The sequence below is a fragment of the Aquila chrysaetos genome, chromosome Z (genome assembly GCF_900496995.4).
Source record: "Aquila chrysaetos chrysaetos chromosome Z, bAquChr1.4, whole genome shotgun sequence".
Lineage (NCBI taxonomy): Eukaryota > Metazoa > Chordata > Aves > Accipitriformes > Accipitridae > Aquila > Aquila chrysaetos.
The window spans coordinates 1294925-1315924 of NC_044030.1; the positions used below are offsets into that span (position 1 = coordinate 1294925).

General features: G+C 38.4%; 1 protein-coding gene across 14 annotated transcripts in view; it reads left to right on the top strand.

Annotated features, from left to right (window-relative positions):
• TTC37 (tetratricopeptide repeat domain 37) overlaps positions 1–21000 on the top strand; it is a 52222-nt gene that overhangs the window by 25204 nt on the left and 6018 nt on the right. For all 14 annotated transcript variants that reach the window (XM_041120787.1, XM_041120788.1, XM_041120786.1 and 11 more), the window contains 20 exons: positions 303–479; positions 1439–1583; positions 1751–1829; positions 1949–2010; positions 2137–2193; positions 3314–3382; positions 4355–4429; positions 5049–5190; positions 6374–6467; positions 7053–7130; positions 8442–8566; positions 9423–9546; positions 11774–11992; positions 12808–12880; positions 13619–13672; positions 13784–13895; positions 15190–15318; positions 15952–16073; positions 17918–18076; positions 20726–20878. In XM_041120787.1, the coding sequence (XP_040976721.1) occupies positions 303–479; positions 1439–1583; positions 1751–1829; positions 1949–2010; positions 2137–2193; positions 3314–3382; positions 4355–4429; positions 5049–5190; positions 6374–6467; positions 7053–7130; positions 8442–8566; positions 9423–9546; positions 11774–11992; positions 12808–12880; positions 13619–13672; positions 13784–13895; positions 15190–15318; positions 15952–16073; positions 17918–18076; positions 20726–20878 (2248 nt within the window). The remainder of the gene's footprint in view (positions 1–302; positions 480–1438; positions 1584–1750; positions 1830–1948; positions 2011–2136; positions 2194–3313; positions 3383–4354; positions 4430–5048; positions 5191–6373; positions 6468–7052; positions 7131–8441; positions 8567–9422; positions 9547–11773; positions 11993–12807; positions 12881–13618; positions 13673–13783; positions 13896–15189; positions 15319–15951; positions 16074–17917; positions 18077–20725; positions 20879–21000) is intronic.

Below are 21000 nucleotides of genomic sequence, written 5' to 3' on the forward strand. Positions count from 1 at the left end.
TGCAAGAGTGGGTGTAGTCAGTTGACATGTTGATAGGTAATGGCTAGTTTTCAGAACTGACTCTTAGTCCCAACAAAGTTGGGATACATTGGCATTTTGTAGTTGCTCTTTTTTTGGTTATTTTTGACCTTTAGACCTATAGCTTGAATGGGAAGAAAACTGAATTTAAAAAAATCAAACAGCATATTGATTAATTAAATTTGAAGTTTTGTGCCACTTCGAAGTAGTGAACTCTCTTTCAGAAAAGGATATTGAAGTGTCTGAATGGGTGTTGTGTGGGTTTTCTATATCATTAATTACAGGGCAACAAAGCATCGTCCTGATGTATCTTGCCTCTGGAAACTGCTTGGAGATACCTGTACTAGCGTGCATGTTATTTCACCAACCAAAGTGAATGTTCAAGTTCTAGGATCCCTTCTGGGTAAAAATGCAGGCAAACAGATGCTGAAGAAGAGCGAGCTGCTCAGACTGGGAGGAAGGTAATAATTTTTTATTATCAAGAGTTTCTATGCAGCTTGAGACTCTATAGAGTTTTAAGTATTCTAGACTATTTCATTTCTAGAAAATGAAGGACATGCTGATCTGTCGACACCTGCATATTGAGCAAAGATAAATGAGGCGGTAAATAAAGTCTCATGCTTCTTCCAAATTGCACTACTCGTTTCAGGGTATGTTTCCTGGATTGCCAGAGTGGCTGTCAACACTTCATCTAGCACCTGCTCTTCTCCTTGTTTCTGTCTCCAGAGCATGGCTACATCCTGCTTGTCATTCAACAAATTGCACCTCTGAATGGAGTGGTTGCAGTGGTTGCTAATTCTCCCAGGACTACTAAAGTCCAAGATAATACTTTACGCTTTCTGTCTGTACTTCTTCCTTATAAAAATGTCATCAATTCTTGCCCTAGGTGTGGGGTCTAGAGTACATTGGAAGAGGGAATTCCTTGTTTCTGGCCCTGGAAGCTCATGATGGTAGAAAATATTTGTAGTATTTCTGTAGCCTATTCTGTGACTCCCTCTGAGCTTTGTGCAGTTGGATGTGTAAGGCAAGAAATGCAGCTGCTTAGTAAATCTCAACCACAATAGGTGAAGTCAAATACTTCCTAGGGGAGGTATGATTAACTGTAAAAATGACTGATGTTTGTTTTAAGTAAAAGCATGCATATTGCAACTGACACAGCTTTGATTTAATGCACATCTGTGGCTTCACAAGTGGTGGGCACTACAGACTGCCTTTAGACCAGGACAGATTCTGTGGAGATAACTGTCTGAATGAAAATCAGTTAGTAGTTGTTTGCTTTCTATTCTTGTCTGGTTTTGTTTGTATTTATGCATGTTTGCTTGGTTTAGGTTTTTAAGCACTCTTTTGAATGTTATTTCATCTTTCTGCTCTTCATGTAGAGAGACTTGGAATAATGCTTCTGTGATTCATGTTTCTGTAGGTGTTACAGCAGAGCTTTACAATTGATGGCTTTGCCTAGCATATGGTGTGATCTTGGAATAAATTATTATCGACAAGCAGAGCACCTCACAGCGGTGGGCACTGACATGAATGAAATCAGTGAACTGCTAGAGAAGTCTTTACAGGTATTGCCTGGTTTCCCTGTTACATTCTTCAAAATTTAAATTGGTGTTGGTACTTGTCTGCATACTCTTTCTATCCTCAATAAAATCTACATCTCTGAATAAGTAAGTGCATAAAGTCTTAATTTTTGCTCTTCTAGTGATATAATCCACATTTGATTTTCTTCCAGTGTCTCAAAAAAGCTGTGAGGCTTGACAGCAAAAATCATCTTTATTGGAATGCACTTGGTGTAGTTGCTTCCTGTAGTGGTAAGTCTTCAGTGAAACCCCTAGCTCCCTAATATCTTAAATTAGAAGGCAACTTGACTAATGGTGTTTATGAAATTCAGTTAGATCTAGCTCTCCTTTTTTTGTTTTCCCCCCGCCAGCTATTGGGAATTATGCTCTTGCTCAACATTCGTTCATCAAATCTGTTCAAGCTGAGCAAATCGTAAGTGCTGTAGGCAGCTGCCATCTGTTTCAAGTGGGCATTTAAAACTTTTTTCCCCTGATGCAGTGTTATTTTTGAATATAGTAATAATACATTGGGTTTAACTTTTTCTTTTTTTCTGTCTAGAATGTTGTTGCCTGGTCCAACTTGGGGGTTTTGTATCTGGCAACTGGAAACATTGAGGTAACATTCTTTCCCATCCTCAGATACTGTTTCCCTTTCCATTTCTTTTTTTTTTTTTTTTTAAGGGAATGTATGGGGGCAGGAGTGTGGGCAAACAGTGAAGAATGCCCCTCTCAGATTCAAGAAATGTAGTTCCTTTGAATGAAATAAAATTGGCACCTGTGCCTTACTTGAGGCACACCAATGAATTAAATATTTGTTCTGGAGATGATAAGTGAACTTCTTCTGAATTGGTGAGGTTGCTTTCCAACCAACTGGATAGAATGAAAAGTATTTGGAAGGACTGAGAAGTAGTTAATCAAACCAATGCACACCAGGTTTGACCAAGAAGTATTTTAATTGTAAGTCACAAACTAAGCTTTGAGTTTGAGTTTCCCATAAGTAGCTACTTTCTGCTCATCAGCATATCATATGATTTATTGTAATTCTGTGTAACCTTCCGAGTTTCTCTGGAGAAAAATTAGAGTACATCTTAAGTGAAGTCCAGAGTACTCATGCAAGTAAAACTAAATCCTATCCTATTTGCTGGTCAGAATTACAGAAATTTTGTTTAATTGGAAATGTGATTGTCAGAATTATTTTCAATAAAAATGACTTGGGTACTGCAGACTGCTTACTGCTAAGACTACTAATGCTGAGACTTTGTTCACCTTATGCCACTTTGGGGAGGAGCTCTAAACATAAGCAATACATCGGGAAAAGATAATGTGTGGGTGGTGATCAGTTTTACCATTCTGAAAATGTGTTTTTTTAACTTTTTGCATGAAGGAAAAGCAAATTTCCAAAACTGGATCATCCAAGAGTCAGCTTTTAAAGTAATAGTTGTTCTAAGGGGTAATCTAGCTGCTGAACTGTTTCAAGAAGGAAATATATTTGGAAGGGAGGGGAACTTTGATCTTGTAAAGATTTTTTTTTTTTTTTTTTTTTAAATAAGACTAAACTGGTTTATTTCTCTGGGCAATGGATTGTTCTCCATGGCACAGGAGGTTTTTTTAGTAGTGACCTGATTTTGTCCATGAAATCTCTTCCAATACTACTGCATGTCAATACCTGTGTATACTCAAAAGTGCTCTGTTACCATGCCAGACAGTAAATAGCACTTCTGTCTTTGATTCTACAGCAAGCTCATGAAGCCTTCAAGGTAGCCCAGTCTCTGGAGCCTTCTTACTTACTGTGTTGGATTGGGCAGGTAAGATGACGAAAAATCGTAATACTGTGCACCAAACCTGGTTGTTAGTCAAAGAGAGGACTTGGACTCCATCCTAATAATTGGCACTTAAGCGTGTTCCTGAAAATTAAATGTTTTAAGTAAAGGGAGCTTCTACTTGCCCTGAGGGTGGATGGGACCCTTCATTTCCATAGTGGTAATACAATGGAAGCTACATTCATCAAATACCTTTGTATGTTTTTCTGGATGATATTATGAGTTCTGTAAGAAACTAGCTATTAAAAAGACAATCAGTGTTTGTGCTCTGAGGCTTTTTATTGAGGATTGTCAACAAAGCACCATCTTCATAAGGTGCTAGTTATTTCAGCTTCAGCTGTACCTTTAGCTCATTATATGGCACTGCTTAACTCTCTTCTCAGCCCCCGCTTCTACCACCACTGTTAGAAAGAGTTAAGTCTCTAATGTACCTGCAACAAAAGCAGTTCTTAATACCTGGGAAGTCCCTTCCTCCCCTTGCCACTGAGGGTTGGATATGCTCCCGCTGGTATTTAGGATGGTATTTAGGCCATCCGTGAATAGTAGGAATACTTCTATGATCACTGTAGGTACACATCGTAATCCCATGCTGCTGACCTGCTAATAATATCTAATTGAAACTGGATTCTAGGGAAGAACTAACACCATCACATGTCGAGATTCACCTCCTATCAGATGATGTTATAAGTTGTGCTAATACCCACAAAGTCTTTGTCCTAAGAATGTAAAATAGCAGCAGCAGACCTTAAGTTTCAAGTACTGATACAGTGGAAACTGCTTGCACTCCTTTTAATTGTGTTCATTTTATTCTTAAAACCAATGTTTCTGGGAGAGTATGAAAAAAAGAAAGTGTCTTCATGTTAAATGCCTAAGATGTACCTGAAGTAACATGTGCTGAGTTTGTCAATGTCATAATTTTTAAAGCACCTGACCACAGCAACTCTTGCTTCTCTGTAGGCTCTTATTGCAGAGGCAGTAGGCAGCTATGATACTATGGATCTCTTCAGACACACAACTGAACTCAGTATGCATGTAAGTATAACAGTTGTATCATCATGAAGTTTCTGCATATCTAATCTCTCTACTTAGGTGATGTAATTTTTTAAAATATAGGCATGTCTTGAATGATGAAATAGTTATGGTCATGTTCCAGATGAGATTGTGTGACTTCCATGTTGTTGTTCCTGGCCTGTGCTGGCACTGAATAGCAGGTAGCTATTTTATTAAATGCTTTAGTCCCAGTGGTCCAAGAAATCAGCTCTGAAAGTCATGAATGTCTTGATGTTCCACAGAATTGGACAGAGATCAAAGGCATAATTATAACTATTCCAGGAGACAGCAAGGTTATTGCCAGTACCCTGAGTTCTAAGAAAGTGGAGGACTTTACCCTCTTTTATTGCTTTTTCATCTCTCATCCCTTCAGTGGTGCAGGAAGTGATATGCTACTGTAAAAATTCTCTTTGCCCAAAGGACAAGTTAAAATTGTGTGGAGTAATTCAGTTTGGTGGTTTTTTTTCCTGCTTAACACTGATGCAGATTTTTAGCCATGACTCTGCCTTAAAACACAGAATTGTTACTATAATCTTTATTTCACTGTTGCTTGAGCAGGTTTAATGACTCCTGTTTTGGGGTTTTTTGTTTGTTTCTTGAGACTGAGGGAGCAAAAGGCTATGCCCACTGGGTATGTTCAACGCTGCAGGATAAAAGCAACAGAAACACTGAACTATATCTGTACAACATTGTTCAAATGAATGCTATTCCAGCAGCCCAGGTGGTCTTGAACAAATACACAGGTAAGTAATTTAAATGCCTCACTAACCTGTCAAGCCCAATAGATGCATTCAGAGTGAATGGTTACACCTGTACTAGTTCTGGCAGAGTGATCTGTCCAGGTTGGGAAGAGGCTTTTGAACTGTAAAGTAAGTAACCAAAACAGGGTAAGTGGGCCACTGATTTTTGTTATCACACAAAGATGAAATAGATGAGAGTTCTGCCTGCCTACTCATTCCAGCAGATTTTTGTTTCAAAGACTGATCAAAATAAGGAGAAGAGCTTTGTCATGCTTGTCATCAGGTGTTTGCTATCAGACTTCCTTTGGGTGAGTTGGTATGCATAGGTGCAGATAAATGCTAGTTTCTCTGCCCCTGTGCTGTGATGTTTGGCAGAAGCCTGCTGCTGGATGCTGTGTAACTCCATCACCTCAAGCATATGATTGTGTTAACCTTCAGTAGGAGACGGACCGTGTTCTTGGGCATGGCTCCGAGCCAGTGTGGCCTCCCTGTTGGGGTAGTCTTGTGTATGTCTAGCTGGGAAGGTAGATAGAACGAATGTGGATTTTCTTTAATCTGCATCTATTACTGTAAATAAATGCTTTGATGAGTAATCTGTTGCTGATTTTTGAGAGCTACAAAATAAGGTGCAAGGATTTAAAATGAGGTAGATGTGAGGCTGTGTTTGTCTGTGCAATCCCTGTTCTTAAATGGACTGCGGGAGGGGCCTACATGATCTTTCCTAGTCTGGGAGAAAAGGTTAGAAGTCTGAGATGAGATAACAGCTGACAAATCTGTGCCTTAGCTACTAATAAGCATTTCAAAGTTGTAGTATTAAAAATAAACCGTAAGATTCTACTAGTATTTTACTAGAGTCAATACAAGCTGAATAGTTTCCTATTTCATTACAGAAAAACCAAAACACTGTGGGCTGAAAAACTTAAAATACATTGAGTGCATTAATACTGTGTCATAAGATTTTAAACATTTTTGAGCTAACCTGATGTCATGTTGTGGGGCTTCATATCTTTTCTGTATTTGCCTGCTGCCTGTCAAAATGATTCCAGTGAGCAACTGACAGAAGCACTTGGCAATTTGTTTTGTATATATGCATACGCTGTAGCATCAATGTACCAATGGTTTTGTAATGCTTTTTCACAGCTCTTTCTGATGATGTTCTCCTATATTGTCAATTCTGATTTTCTAGAAAGAAATCCAGACGATGCATCAGCTTTCACAATGCTTGGTTATTTGAATGAGTATCTGCATCTAAAAAGGCAGGCAACAGATGCCTATGAGAGGTAAACTTACACCCTTGGAAAGTTTCCTGATAGAAGCTCCTTGACCTCTTTTTCCATCCACCAGCTGAAAAACTTAAGGGTTTTTCATTTCCTTTAGTAAACCTTACTTTCTCAATTCAACAGTACATTTCAACTAAGCGTACAGTAAGGAGAGGTGTGGGGATGTTCTTATATCAGAATTAGAAACGCAGAACACAGAACTGGAGAAGTAAAAGTATTCCAAGGCTTGCGTGTCTTACCAGGACATGTAGCTAATTCACTGTACTGGATTTAAGTGAAATATGGGGATTTGGTAAGCTTGGGTTTGGTTTTGGTCTCTACCTCAGTCTATTTAATGGAGGTGTTTGGGCTTTGGTTTTGTTTTTTATTTCTCTTTTCTTTTCAAATGGTAGGGGGAGGTGGCGAAGGAAACCATGTTTGGTGAACATGTTTGCTGATGCATTAAAACAGTGAAATAGGCTCTGTGCTTAATTAGCATAGAAAAGCTTCTGCATAAAACATTTGTCCGTTCTGCTCTGAGAACTATTGTAAAAATATGCATGTTGTAGTCAGGTGGTAATTATTCTTAATTGTGGTTATTTTCAGGGCAGCTTCATTGCTGAAAAACTCCGAGGATACTGAGAAATACAATATAGCAATGCAAAACTATGGCAGGTCACTGTGGTAAGTGTTTGTTGACATACTTTATCAGCCCCTAACTTCAGCTTTGGATATAGTGAATGCGGTGGTGCAAAACATGGGTGAGGCTGAAAGGTGAAAGGTGGTTGCTAAAAATAATCTATTCTATCATTCTTAACTGTAGGCGAGCTTGACTGAACTTTCTATGTGCTCCAGAAATGGGTAGTGTATTTTAAAAAAAAAAAAATCAAATTGCAAGGAATTGCTATATGTCTTCACAGTTTATAACATACCAGTGATTCTCTTATCCTTAGCTTGATACTTAAGTGCCTTAACATAGTCTACACAATGTAGCTGTTTTATGGTCTCCAGCATAAATTGGGTTTTTTTTACAATCTCCACACTTGAGATATGTAGTAGGCTTAGTCTGAATAAAATGGCTGCTTCAAGGTTTATTCAAAATCCCTTCTACCTGCCCTTTGAATTTGTATTGACTTGTACAACCTCAAGCATGTGGGCTTGGGGTGTTGTGTACATGTATGTGGTCATTCTGCTGATGACCCTGTCTGCTGCAGTCCTACTCAAAATTGAAAGTTCCCTTCACAATTCCCTTCTGGTTCTGAGGGAATGCAGGATATAAGTCTTAACAAATGAAGACTTTCAGACTTCTCTTTGATATGAGATAGCTCGAGCTCTGCTAATTAGATATTTGTCAGCTCTCTGGGGAAACTTTGTATATTCTTAAGTTTCTGTACATGACACTGGAACTTGTAGGCTGTGATAATGTGACAATTCATTCTTTAACTTCAGGGAATATTTTAGAAGCAACTCTTCATTTTCCTGTAGTCTCACATACAAGCTGTATGCATGGTGATTCCTGTGTACAACTTACACACGAGTGAAGCTCCAGTAACGAACAACTAGTTGTAATAAACATAGTCCTATATAATTTCTTCCATAGTGGTCTTAGAACAAGACTGCTGTAGCTCTGTCTGTATGTGCACTTGCCTGTCTGCATGCATGCGTACTTCGATTTGCTTTTTTCATGTTTCTCCTTTGCTATTTTCTCCTACTCCATTGTGTTAACCATTAAGTGACATCCTTACATATAGCTGTCATGCAGATGGAGAGGACTTTTTCATTTCAATTATTCTTCATGCAACAGGTAGTTGGAGAGAGTAACTGCTATAATGGAGGGTGGGGAATGTTGCACATTCTTGTCCTAATCTCGCTCTTTCCAGTTGTCTGCTTACAACTGCTGTAGAAAAGAGGATACTGGTCTGCAAAGACAGCTTGTCGAAATCATAGCAGCTGTCGCTACATCTTTCATACCAGTGACTTATTTTGTTTTTACAGTGCCCTTGGTCAGTGTGATAAGGCCATTGAGGTTTATGCATCAATACCCCTAACTGAGTTTGATGGCATCGTAGGGATAGCATTAGCCTACTTCAAGAAAGGACTCTTACAAGAAAGTATCAAAGGTAAGCATGTGCCTAATTCAAAGCATTATCAGACACTTCTCCTAAGATGAATCTTACCAAAATTTGTCTGACCAACCTAGCTGTAGTTCAGTTTATTTCACTCTTTCAGTCCTAATGCGTAAGTACAAATTCCACAACTATTTTAATCATTAGGCTGTTCAGCAGGGTGCTAGAACTATTAAAATGTACAAAGGGAAGCTACATTTCTTCAAGTGTTTAATTCTTGTCCATTAAGCTGTTGTGCTTTTAGCTTCCTGCGTACTCAAATGAAATGGTTTTCCTGGAAATATGAGTCCTGGGTAGGAGACTAATGTGTTGTTGAAAGCACTTTAGCTTTAGTGCTAAATGTAAGTACTGTATTGTTGTGTTCTGTACTGCTAAGATGTGAGACTTCACAAAAAAGTATACTGAATTGTCAGTGTAGAAATATAAGCACTCACGAAGGAGCAGCCGGCTCAGCATTTTAAATAACTCTCAGTTTTTAATTGGAGTGATATGTGCTTATCTGAAATACTATTTTATAAATAAACTGTCATGGGAGTATTTAAACTGTGTTCTTTAAGGCATTTTCTGGGTATCCCAATATTGCTTTTCACTTCCGTTTCCACCTGCTACATATTAAACAATTCCCAGGCTCTAAACAGCCCTGTAAATCTGGTGTTTCCTAACATACAGTTACTTCTAGAGTCTTAGTCAACTTTTTTGTCTTCTGTCTATGATTTGAAGTGTGAAAATACAGTAAACCTGAAACCAAAGTGCCCCTGTGTGTGTGTTCTAATATCATGCCTTTCTAGAGGCTTTATAAACATTGTATTTTTTTCTCCTACTTCAATTCTGTGTCTTCAATTTTTACCAGCATATGAAAAAGCCTTGTCTGTTGCTGAGTCTGAACAAGATAAAGCACATATCCTGACTGCCTTGGCAATAATAGAGTATAAACAGAACAGAGTGCATACTGCAGAGACACTGCTGTTTAAATGGTGAGTGGAGGGAATAATAATCAATATGTGCTGTTTTATTGTACTGCTGAATCCTCAAATTTACTTTTGGGGGGGATCTGAGGTGGATGCAGTGTTCTTTTAAGTTTATTCATGCGATAGACCTGTTTTGTTTTATGGCCTATGTCTTCTTCCATATTCTTAAAGCAGTATGGAGTGGAAGAGTTAGTGGGCTGGGCAGTTTGGATGTCTAAGATCCTTGAATGGTAGTTTTAATAGGTTTATCTTTTAACATAATAATAATCTGTAGTTGTCCTAAGCACTAGGCAATATTTTTGCTCTTTAGCTGTAAGACATCTAGATGACTAATGAAAACAATTTGAGTTTAAATAGTCAGAAATCTCCAGAACAATTGTGTTCCAACCATCATAGGCAAGGACAATCTTGTACCTTCCCCGTGGAAAAAACAGATCTGTATCAGTTGTTCATGAATGTCTTTTTTTTCAGAGCTGTGGAGGCTAAAAGCCCACGCATCATTGTTAGTCTCTTGGCAGCTATGGATTAAAAGCTAACATCTCAGCCTCTCAGGATCAACTCTCTGTCAACAGAGAACTCCAGTAGTGGCTGTACAGTCTCCATCTTGCCAGCAGACTTCTGAAGTTACTGAAATAGTGAAGGTCCATGACCTAGGACACTCTGAATCCTGAGTAACTGATGATTAACTGGCTAGGAACCTGATATTTCCTACATCCTATTAATCACTGCAGACTTCTATTTTTGTCATAAACATCAACAATTAGAGTTTTCTAGATGACATTAGTTGTTTGTGTTTAAAGAAAAAAAAAGTAGTAAATGGTTTAGGAAAGTAACACTATAGTGAATATATCTTGATCTGAATTGGAAGCACAGTGCTGCAAATGTATATGGTGGATTTTAGTAATAAGAACAAAAATGGTTCATTCTAGTCCAATACACAGATATCTTTATTGACTGAAATTCATGCCAGATGACTTAAAGGGCCTGAGTAGGACCTTGAACAAGAAGCCGCCTTTCTTCTTTTCTCATGGCCAGCTTGGCACAGAGAGTTTTAGCAGTGAGTATGTCTTTATAGCTAATATGATAGAATCCCACTTCTTGTTGAAGGGCAGCGCCTTTGCACTCAGATAACATAGTGCTGGCTATTCAAGTTTATGTTTAACAGCAACTAGGGATTTTTCTTGCTAGGGACCGAAAACAAAACATAGAATAGGAAGTTTACATTCTTGTCTTTTTTTGAAGGCAAAAATAATCATTAGAAGCTTGATTAGAGCTTATAGTCACCTGGTAAGTGAAAATAAGCAGCACTTCATTCTGTAGTTACGTTTAGGACATTACAGTGAAGTACCTCCAAATTACTGTTGCCATGCACTATTTTGTTATTTGCCTCCATTCAGTGTGTATTGCAATTTATTGAATTGCCTTTATTGTAAGAACACCTTCAACTAGTACATCGGTTAAGGTCCTTGATTTTGGTTGTTTGTACTGAGCTCACTGTTTTCACGAGAGTGGAAGATCAGGGGATTAACTTGAGTTCACCACCTATACTAGAAAAATTTGCTGAAAAAAATCAGTGACTGTATCTAGTAGGTCTCCAATAAAGCTTGGAATACTATTGATATGAGGTTATGAATGAAGTGAAAGGAACAGTGCAGCTGATAGTGGTACTAAAACTAATAGATGGTGGAAAGCATGCTCAAAATACCTTACATTGGAACAAATCTTCATGTAAACAGGGTGTAATTTCTCGGAACATCCCTGTTCTCAGAAAGAGCAGTTGTATGCAGTAGGCTTATTTCTGGCTTTTTCCTTCCTGGATTTCTGTTGCAAAGCTGTAAATAGGCACACTACAACTCAGGTTTGAAACTAGTTAGAAGTATAAACATCTTCAAGAAAGTAAAATGGTTGTCAGTGTTAACACGTTTTCTCTTGTCATTTGTTATATGGCTGCTGCTGAAGGACAATTAATATGTCAGAGTCTTGCCAAGTAGTTATATATTATAAGCTTGAGTGCTGAAATGGCACGTAGCTACTGCTGTTTTCCATATCCTGAGACCTCAAGGATACTGATCTAGCTTGATCCACAATCCCAAAGTGAGAGACTATTAATTCTGTATACCATACATGATACACAGGAGCAAGAGGACTCAGAAGTAACAAGTACTCTAATGTTAATAGTGAGTTTAATTTATGCTCCAAAATAGTGTCTCCTTCCCTCCCTCTGATTCAACAGCTCATTAAAGGAACCTAGTACGGAAAGTCTGAAGGCTTTGTGCACACTAGGACTGGTAAAGCAGGATGCTACACTTGCAACAGCAGCCCTAAAAGAATTACTGAAGCATGAAAAAGGGGATGATAGAATTTATGAGAGGTGCCTTATTGCATCTGCTGTTTATGCATTGCAAGGTAGAAACGTGGCGGTCCAGAGAGAAGTCTCCAAAGCGGTGCATAGGTATGTATTTTGTCTTTCTTTAAATTGCCTCGTAAATATGTTGCTTTGATTACATTGAATAGTACACAAATGTCTGTTCACTTGCAGCATTCTTCTAACAAAAAAAAAATTGTTTTTCAAATGTGAAGTCCTCACTTAAGGTTGTAGCATCAGCTGACAGAAGCTTGCTTTCTGATTTATGGGATCAAATGGCAGAACTTTCATGGCTTGTTTGCGGTTTTCTGGTTTTGTTTTGGTGGCTTCTTTGGTAGCTAGATCAGTTCACTGTTCTATGAAAGCATTTTTCATCATATGCAGCAGAACCTTGAACCTAGAAAAGTCTCTAGGACTTTTATTTAACAGCCTCTGAAGCTGTTCATTTTTTTAGCTAAATGTCTGTGTTTAAATGTGTTTGATTAACCTTAGCATTCTAGAAAGGGAGAGCTTTAGTCAATGCCTTTAAGCAAGACACACATCATAGTCTCTCCAAGTGTTTTCGGAAATGATTCTTTATGGAAATGGGTTTTCTCCAACTGCACTTAAAATTCCTTGTTCTTCACACTACGAGGACAAGACCTGTAGTCCTAAAGTTTTATTTGTTTTCCTCCCATGAATATTGATATCCATATTGTACATTTTATTTCTTTAGCCAGCATTAGAACTTCAATATTGTGTTGTTTGTTTTAAATTAGTACCCATGTCTATTTTCAACCACACTGGGTTGTTTTCCTAATAGAAAAAGTTCCATTTGGGATTTATAGCAACTGCCTACCAAGTCATGGAAGACTAGGTCCATATCTAAACCAGAAAGTCTAATATCTTTGTTCTTTTCCCAGGAACCCTGATAATCCTGCCCTCTGGTCTCTTCTGTCTCGACTAGTTCCACTGTATGCATCACAAAAGGCAAAAGTAAGTGCACCGCTGTAATACATGTGTGCTGTTTACATCCTGAGTAGTCTTGTGTTGTTTAACTAAAAAAACCCTCACCCTTCAGTACATGGACATTCACTAGTTAATATGAAAGCTTAAGGCTTACATACACAAGCACGTGCAGAGCAATGCACAGGTACATACTGAAGTTATATATCCAATTATTTGCATCTTTCATGGGGTAGCAATTCTTTATCTTCTTCAATAAACTTACAGAAAAAATATGCTAGATTTTTTCCAACAAGAAAAGGCTGTACTAGGTATAATTTTTTTATTTAGTTTTATACATATGTATGTGTATATATAAATATATATTAGGATTTACATACATTGAATTTGATTAATCTAATGAGTTTCACTTTTTGCATTAGCCAGTATTTCCTTGCTGCTTTTATGCTTATTATTAGCTCTTCTCCAAATAAATACTCTTCGTCTTAATTTATGACAATTATGTAAACAGAACTAGTACCTGAAAACAAACCCCTTCCTATATGGGGTAAAGTTAGAAACACAACATATGGATAAGCTCTAATCCTGAATGTCTCTTCCTAATTCTTTATAAAAGAGATCTTGCTGTAGGCAAGGAAAAGATCTCATTGTGCAAACTTTGTATTTCTGATTAACAAAGATAAAAAGATCTTGGCATTGCATTTTGTATAAAATCTCTTAATTAATCAGTCATATAACCAAATCAGTTATTTTTTTTCAATCTTGCAGGGGGGAGCTGTGGCAGGAAACATCGCACATGTACTTGATGTAAACCATGGAAAGGTTTGGCTTTCTTAAAATGCAGACTTTATAATTCCATAAACAATGCTAAAATTAATTTCATCTGCTCACTTATATTACAGTGTTAAGTCACTTTTATGTTCTGTTTTATAGGAAGTCCTGCTGAATATTGCAGTTAATCAGTTGGCAGCAGGATGTCACATGTTAGAAGATGAGAAAAACAATCCTCTGAAAAATATTCAGAAGGCAATCCGCCTCTGTCCAGGTTACTCTTGCTCTCAAACACACTAGTGATTTTTTTACCCATCAGAAGCAAAATTACTGTGCTAACAAAAAAATCTACTTTTCTTGGGTTGTTTTGTTGTTTTGGGTTATCTGTGTATGTTTTGGGGAGAATGGTTAGAGTTGAAATTTTAACTGTCATTCCAAGTTTAGACCTGGGGAATTAAACCAAACAAGAAGAAAAAAATTGCTGAGTTTCAAGGCTTGTTCTGAAAACACAGGCAATTTGTTAATCCCTCAGCAGGAGAAGAGATAAGTATTATTTAGTATATTGGACAAAAAAGAAAAACAAATGTTCCCTCAGAATCAGTATGCTACACCAAGCAGATACCTCTAGCTTGAGAATTTGGATTGCAAATGTTCTGTTACAATATGCTGGTTATGAACTATAGGCAACTGTTCTCCTGTTACTAAACGGTGATCTTCATTAAATGTATGAATTGCAAATCTAGTGGGGTTTTCAAGTGCTAATTTGCACTTAGTAGTGAAATACCAAAACATTGTTTCTTCTGCAGTAATTTTGCTCTGATACATTAGTGTGGCTGCAAGTTAAAAATTTCAATTACTTCCCTACAGGTACATGCAAGACTATGACTGCTATTGAAAAGCAGTATACTTTACATTTTACTTTGTTAGATCTTCAAGCTTTGTTTCATTTTGCTGGCAAAATTCATTATCTTTCAGATGAAAATTTACATGGGTGAAATCTTTAACTGAGCTCTGTCCAGTTCAGGACAGAGACCACTTGTTCCAACTCACAGTTGCTCTTCATGGGGCTAGGTCAAGGTAAAGCTGACACTGGAATTTGCTGACACTAGAAGTAGGCACCTATCGCCCTAACTTTCATGTTAGTGGTCAGACAAGACTGAGTCTGTATGACTGAAGGCTGTGGATGGCATCTTGGGATTTTTGCTGCCACTGTTATGCAGCACTAGAGTAATAGTCAGGTTTAATCTGTGGAGTGAGAAGTAACTAGCAGCTTCGGTTAGCACACCAGTGGCTGTGTGAAAAATGGATTAGCTGGCTTTAGAAACAGCATCTGTGTCTTATAATTTGAAGAATCTCACTAGTTAGAGGCAAATAGTTATCAGCTGCCTTGGGCTGGGCTGATGTAAGGGTCTGATTGAATTACTTGCCTTGTTCTTGCTATCTCTTATTTACAGTGTGTGGTTCCATTGATGACTATGTTTTTATGCTTAATCTGGTAAAGACCATTCTAAATGAATTACCAGCATATTTAGAATGGGCACGAGTTGCCTTTATCCATTCTTTTCTAGATAATCCTTCTGCCTGGGCAGTGCTAATGGCAGCGTGTCATGCTGAAAACACCGTTGTCTGTCTAAACAACACTCAGACGAAGCTGACAGATCTAGAGATGATACTTGTAGCTACAGTTTCAGCCAAAAGTAAGCTATACGAGTTTTCTAATTTAAAAAAATAAAATAAAACTGAAATGCTCTAAGCTTGCAATAGTCTTCTGAATTTCAGAAACTTGCAAATAAGCTGAGAATTGTTCAGTAGTGGTTTGAGCTGTAACTGTATTTTATCGCATAAAAATGCTAAATCCTAATGCATGGCTAGGGTTAATTACTTAATCACAGCTTGCTTTCCCCTGCAAAGCCTCAAATGCTTTTTTATAATACTGCTTCTGAACTCTGATGGCTAAATGGATGGATGAATGTATTAGAGCACAGGAACACTGCTTACCAGGAAAGGCTAAAGCATTCTTGAGTTCTGTAACTTTTCCAGTAGAGTGATAACCTCAGTCTCAGCTTTGTTCAGTGTCTGTAGTGTTCTGAAAACTGGAATTAAAATTCCATGTTTGATTGAATGTTCTCAAACCATTAACTCACATGGTGTATTCTTTTTCCCCCTCTTCCTGCTTTTAATTTTACTGTCTCTTAATGTTCCTACCAATGAAGGAAGCCATGTCAGGTTAATACTACTAAAAGTTCTCCATTACTCTCTAGAGCATGTGACATGGTATGGCACTACAGCATATACAGTAATCCGGTTAAGTGTTTTATCTGTTTTTGCAGCTGGAGAAAATAATCTTCCACATAATTATATCCAGACTGTTGAAGACTGGTGTCTATGTCAAGCTATTACCAGTCTAGAGGAGACTGGTAAACTCTCAGAAGCTGAAGCTCTTTGTACCAAGGTATATGGCATCATACTGGCAAGATTGTGGTAGAATTGTATAGCAATCATGATTTGTGTGCATTTTACAAAATGGTAATCTTTGAATTAGCAACTGTCTGTGCCATCAGAGCTAAAAGATGCGATAGTTGTTGGCATTTTCTCTCCTCCCCAAGATATTTACTCTGTTTGTCACACCAAAACCGTGTTAATAGTTGAAACAAGCAGTGTATGACATGACAAAGCTAAGCCTGCCCTTCTTGCCTTTATTCATTAACCTAGTATTAAGCAAAACATTACAGAAATTCAAGGCAAGAAGTCCAGGTAGGAGACTTGCAGGGGACTTAAATGTCTTCTGCTCTGTTGTGTTGGTACTCCATTTCAGAGCCACAAGTGGATGCTACAAGTTTAATTGTTAAAAGGAAAAGTCTTCAGGCAACACAGTTGGGGAAAGGGACTGGGGTGCTAACAAGCCTCAAGTGTGTGTTTCATGTGTTCATGAACAGACTTGGCAAAAGATAAGCAAAAAACCAGTTGGACTCAGCAGCACACATCCCTGATTTTAATTAAGGAAAATGACTTCCCATGCAAATGTGCTCCTTTCTTATGGCATTTCCGTATTAACAGGGAAGGGAGTTTAAAAAAAAAAAAATCAAAACCTAAACAAACAGATTAAGTGAACATGCTGGTTTTCTAGGGGGAAGTACTTTCTTGTCTCTTTGTTTACTTAGTGAGGAGGTGTTTTCCTTTTCTGGCCAGGATGTCCACTGACCTGTCATACATTAACAAGGATCAGAGATTTCTAGCCGTACAAGGTGGTATCTGGGCATGGGGGAGGTTATGGTGGGTCTTGATTGTTAGTTAAATAGCTTGGAGAGAGGACAGTCAGTGCCTGCAATTTGTGAAGAAACAGGAGTTACACTCTGTGGTACCACAAGCTCTCATTGACAGTTTTGGACCCCAGGATTCTCAGAAAGCAGTATGCCTGGGGGTGACGAATCGGGCACTGCACTTGTTCCATTTGAGACAGGCAATGTGATGCCACACCTGTTAATGGGGGAAAATTGCAGCAAATACTAGCAGCTTCTGTTGGGTTTCAGAAAGTCTCTGCATGTACATGTATTCTTTGCAAAGCAGCAGCTGGTTAAGGACTCACAGGCAACATACTTTGTTTTTTAAAAAAACGGGTGTAAAGTACAAGTGTTGTTTCTTAGAACAGATCCGGTGTGAGTTATAACTCTTGGAAGTATTGTGATTTGAACAGGTAAAATAACATGTAATATGACTTGCAGAAGCTTCACGTGTTTCACATCAGAAGGATAAAGCCACATATAGCTAGTTTTCTGTCTTTGTTTTTTTGCGTGAGTTTGTTCCGAAAAATAGTCTATAGGTATCTGCTGTTACTGAACAGGAAATGTTTAGTAAAGTGCTTCTGTTTCAGTGAGAATAAAACACCTTAGCTGGGAGAACTGAAATTGCTTGGAACATTCTGAAGGTCACTCTTAGCCACAGGACAGGTTTTTGCCTGAATCAGCCCCAAACTTGTAATGATTTTGAAACGAAAGGAGCACTAGAGGTCTGCCATTTACCTGTCTGTCTTTCAGAAACCTCTAAGGGTAGGAGATGTACAAAATTTAGGATAGACTTCAACTGTATTTTGAGGACAGAAAAAACCTTATCTATTTTCATGTGTCAATTCCTGGAACACTCCTTTGTGCAGAGTAGGAGGAAAATGCTGTGTTGCAAGCATCCTGAGAATGCTTTCAGTGCTTTTTTGTGTAAAGACCGAAGGGGAAAAATCAAAGTATCTTCTGATATTTGGAAGTTATAATTCTGATATCATGTTGAGCCTTGTTTTCATTTTAGGGTTTAAAAAGCCGCCCTGAGCACCCAGCTCTGTTTTTGCTTTTGAGACAAGTTCAGTGCAAGCAGCTGTTGCAGTCTCACAAAGAACTTCCAGACAACATCCTGGAGGAGCTTCGCAAGACAGTCATGACCAGTTCAACTTCAGTTGCAGCCTGGCAAGTAAGTGTGGATCCTCTTGCTGACTTTGGTGTGCCGCTCTCAGCAGAGTATGCACTGTAAGTGGGTGAGAGTTCGTTTCACTGTTTTGCTTTTATTTGTCCGCTGACAGCCAGTGACAGAAAAAACAGCTTATATTCAGTTCATTATAAAGTTGTAACATTATGTTAATTTTCTTTAATAGTTGAAATAATAAGGACTGCAAGGGAGGCAGGAGAATTAAAAACTCGAGATAAACCCCTGGCACCTGTGTCTTTAGGGACCTGTGACTTGACATGAATTCCGAAACAAGAAAAGTGTTTCATAACCCATAAGAATAGATGGAAGTAAATGGTTTCCTAATGTAGTAATAGACAATTCCTTATTCAGGGTCTGAAGACTTGAATAAGTCTCTTTCTCCGTAATCTCCTGATGTTAGGTGTCACTGTTCTTTTCAGCAAGTTGAGTCAGCAGGGAAGAGAAATCAGTCGCAGTAACTGGTGCTATAACTCACTTCATATGCTGCTTCCATGAGACAATCTGAGAAGTCTGTCTCACACATGCCAAGAGATCTTTCTGGTGATGCAGCACATTTATTTATTTATTTCCTAACCATTGCTGTTGCAGTTACTATCTTCCTTTACCAATGTTAGCAGCACATTGTTTAGAAAAATTCCATGAGCTTTTAGAGTCCTCTACATAGTTGCAGGATTTATGGTGCTCCCTCTGCCTCTTGAACAAATAAAACCCTGTTTGTAGTAAGATTCACTAAAGTAGATTTCAGTCTTAGAACATCAGTGCAAGGCTGCTGTAGAGATCATTATCTCAATTGGTATAAGGCTGCAGATCCTCTTCCGTTCTGGAACATATGAGTATCATTTGTGGAAAGATGCTTTTTTTGACACATTTACTTTGGCTTGTGAGACTTCAGCTTTCAGAACTGCAGAACTCATTCAGATTGGATTTGCAAAATATGGGGGCATGTCAAGACATGATTTTATCCTCTATTTTAGTAATATATTTTGAAAATTGAATTAGGGCTTATATACATTCTCCAAGCATCGCTTGCATAGCCAAGTATCATCTTGCTTACAAGCAGGGAGAAGTGAAGTGAAAGTCTATGTAGTTTTGCAGGGGGAAAGGGTTCTTTTGGTTTGTTTTTTAAATCCAGGCTACAGATAAGATACCTCTGAGGAAGATCTTTTCAGTCTTCAATTAAAGAAGATATTTCTTAGGGCTTGGATGGCATTCTGAAAAGGCCTGGCTGCTACATCTGTTCCAAATGGCTAGATCTATGCTTTTATGTTTTCTGTCTCTAGATTTCCTAAGAGTTTGATAAATGTTTTGTCTTACTCAGAAGTATCCATCGTGATGCCTTACAGTTTTACTAAGTTAGAGGGGCCATTAACTTTGCTTTTTGCTTAAGTTTTTGGCTTCTGTCTAAATGGTTGTTTTGCAAGATTTAGGAGTGCTGCTGAACTACTGATCTGATGTTTGTTCTACTTTTTGTGCTATGGCTTACCAGGAAAATAGAAAGAAGCTGATCTAGCAGAGCTGCCATTGTGCCTTTGCATGAGGGTTCACTTGTCCTCACATCTTGAGTGCTAGGTATCTTCAGCTGCAAAGAGCTGAGGCCAAGGAAAGCTCTTTTTTACTGCACAGGAATGTATGTTCTACTTTACAAAGCAGTCCTGCAGCTTGATGTCAAGGATGCACAATCTCATTAGTGCTAATAAATGCTTTCTAGTGTGTCTCTTCTTAATGATAAATAACTTTGATGCATCAGAAGGGGTTAGGAATTTTGCCCCTTCTAACACCAGGCAGTCTTTAGCTAACAAAAGTCTAAGGGCCTTTGCTTAAAAGCAAGGGAAAGAAGTGCTTTGTTTGCTTGGTGATCCAGCAAAGAATATTTCTAAATGTGGCTTATGCATCTTGATGCATATCGTGTACATGTGAGGGATTTACAAACTTGTGGCTGCGTCTGCTTCAAAAAATGTGACATGACTACAGATTTAAAGAGGAAGGAGTTAGAATTCTTTTCCTTCTTCTCGTGAGCAAATCCAGGACATCTTGTGCTGGCAGAGCAGGCAGCAGGAGCATGAAACTCTGTACAGATCCCACTGTCTGCTTCCTACCCTATCTAGCTCCTCCAGCATGACCCTGCTGTGTCAGAAACTGTGCAGCCCAACCCTTCATCTGAGTTCAGTCTTACATTGTAATGTCTTTCATGTTCCTGGCATTACTCAGATGCGCTGGAAAAACCTTTGTTCCACAGGAGAAATGACCTTTTCATCTCTACAGAACTTTTAGAGACAAATGAGGCACTACACAATGTTCTTCTAGTCTGAAGGATGACTTTCACAAAGACAGACATGTTATTTGTTCACCTGTGAGCAATCTCCATATTAAAACAACTGTCAAACAGTTGTCCATGGGTCATCATGGGAACTCCGAAATAAGTTACTGTAGTGAGGTGTACTGCCAGCTCTGCAGCAGACTACGTTTTCCTGCAGGGCAGTACGCAGTATTTTGTTGGAATGAGGGCTGGGTGGGTGATGGTGTTTTAGCTAATAGTGTGCTGTGGTACTCTCATAAATTGAACTAAATGATATTACCTAATGGATGTGTGTTTTGGTGGCTCCATAACTGATTTTGTTTGATGTTTATTTTCAGTGGCTGGCAAAAGTGTATCAGTCTCAAAGAATGATGGTTGGAGCAGAGATGTGTTACAGAAAGAGCCTGCAGTTGGCATCACAGCAGGGCAGCTGGAATGGGAAGTTATCCAGTCTGCTCAGGCTAGCTATGCTCGCACTGGAAATCTGCATGGTAGGATCATCAAAATTACGTAACTGCATGATTTAACAGGAGTTCATGGGATGTAGGGCTTCTGCAGTCTTTAAATGAAGCCCCTGTTTAAATGACTGCATTTAAAACAACTAAAGAATAAA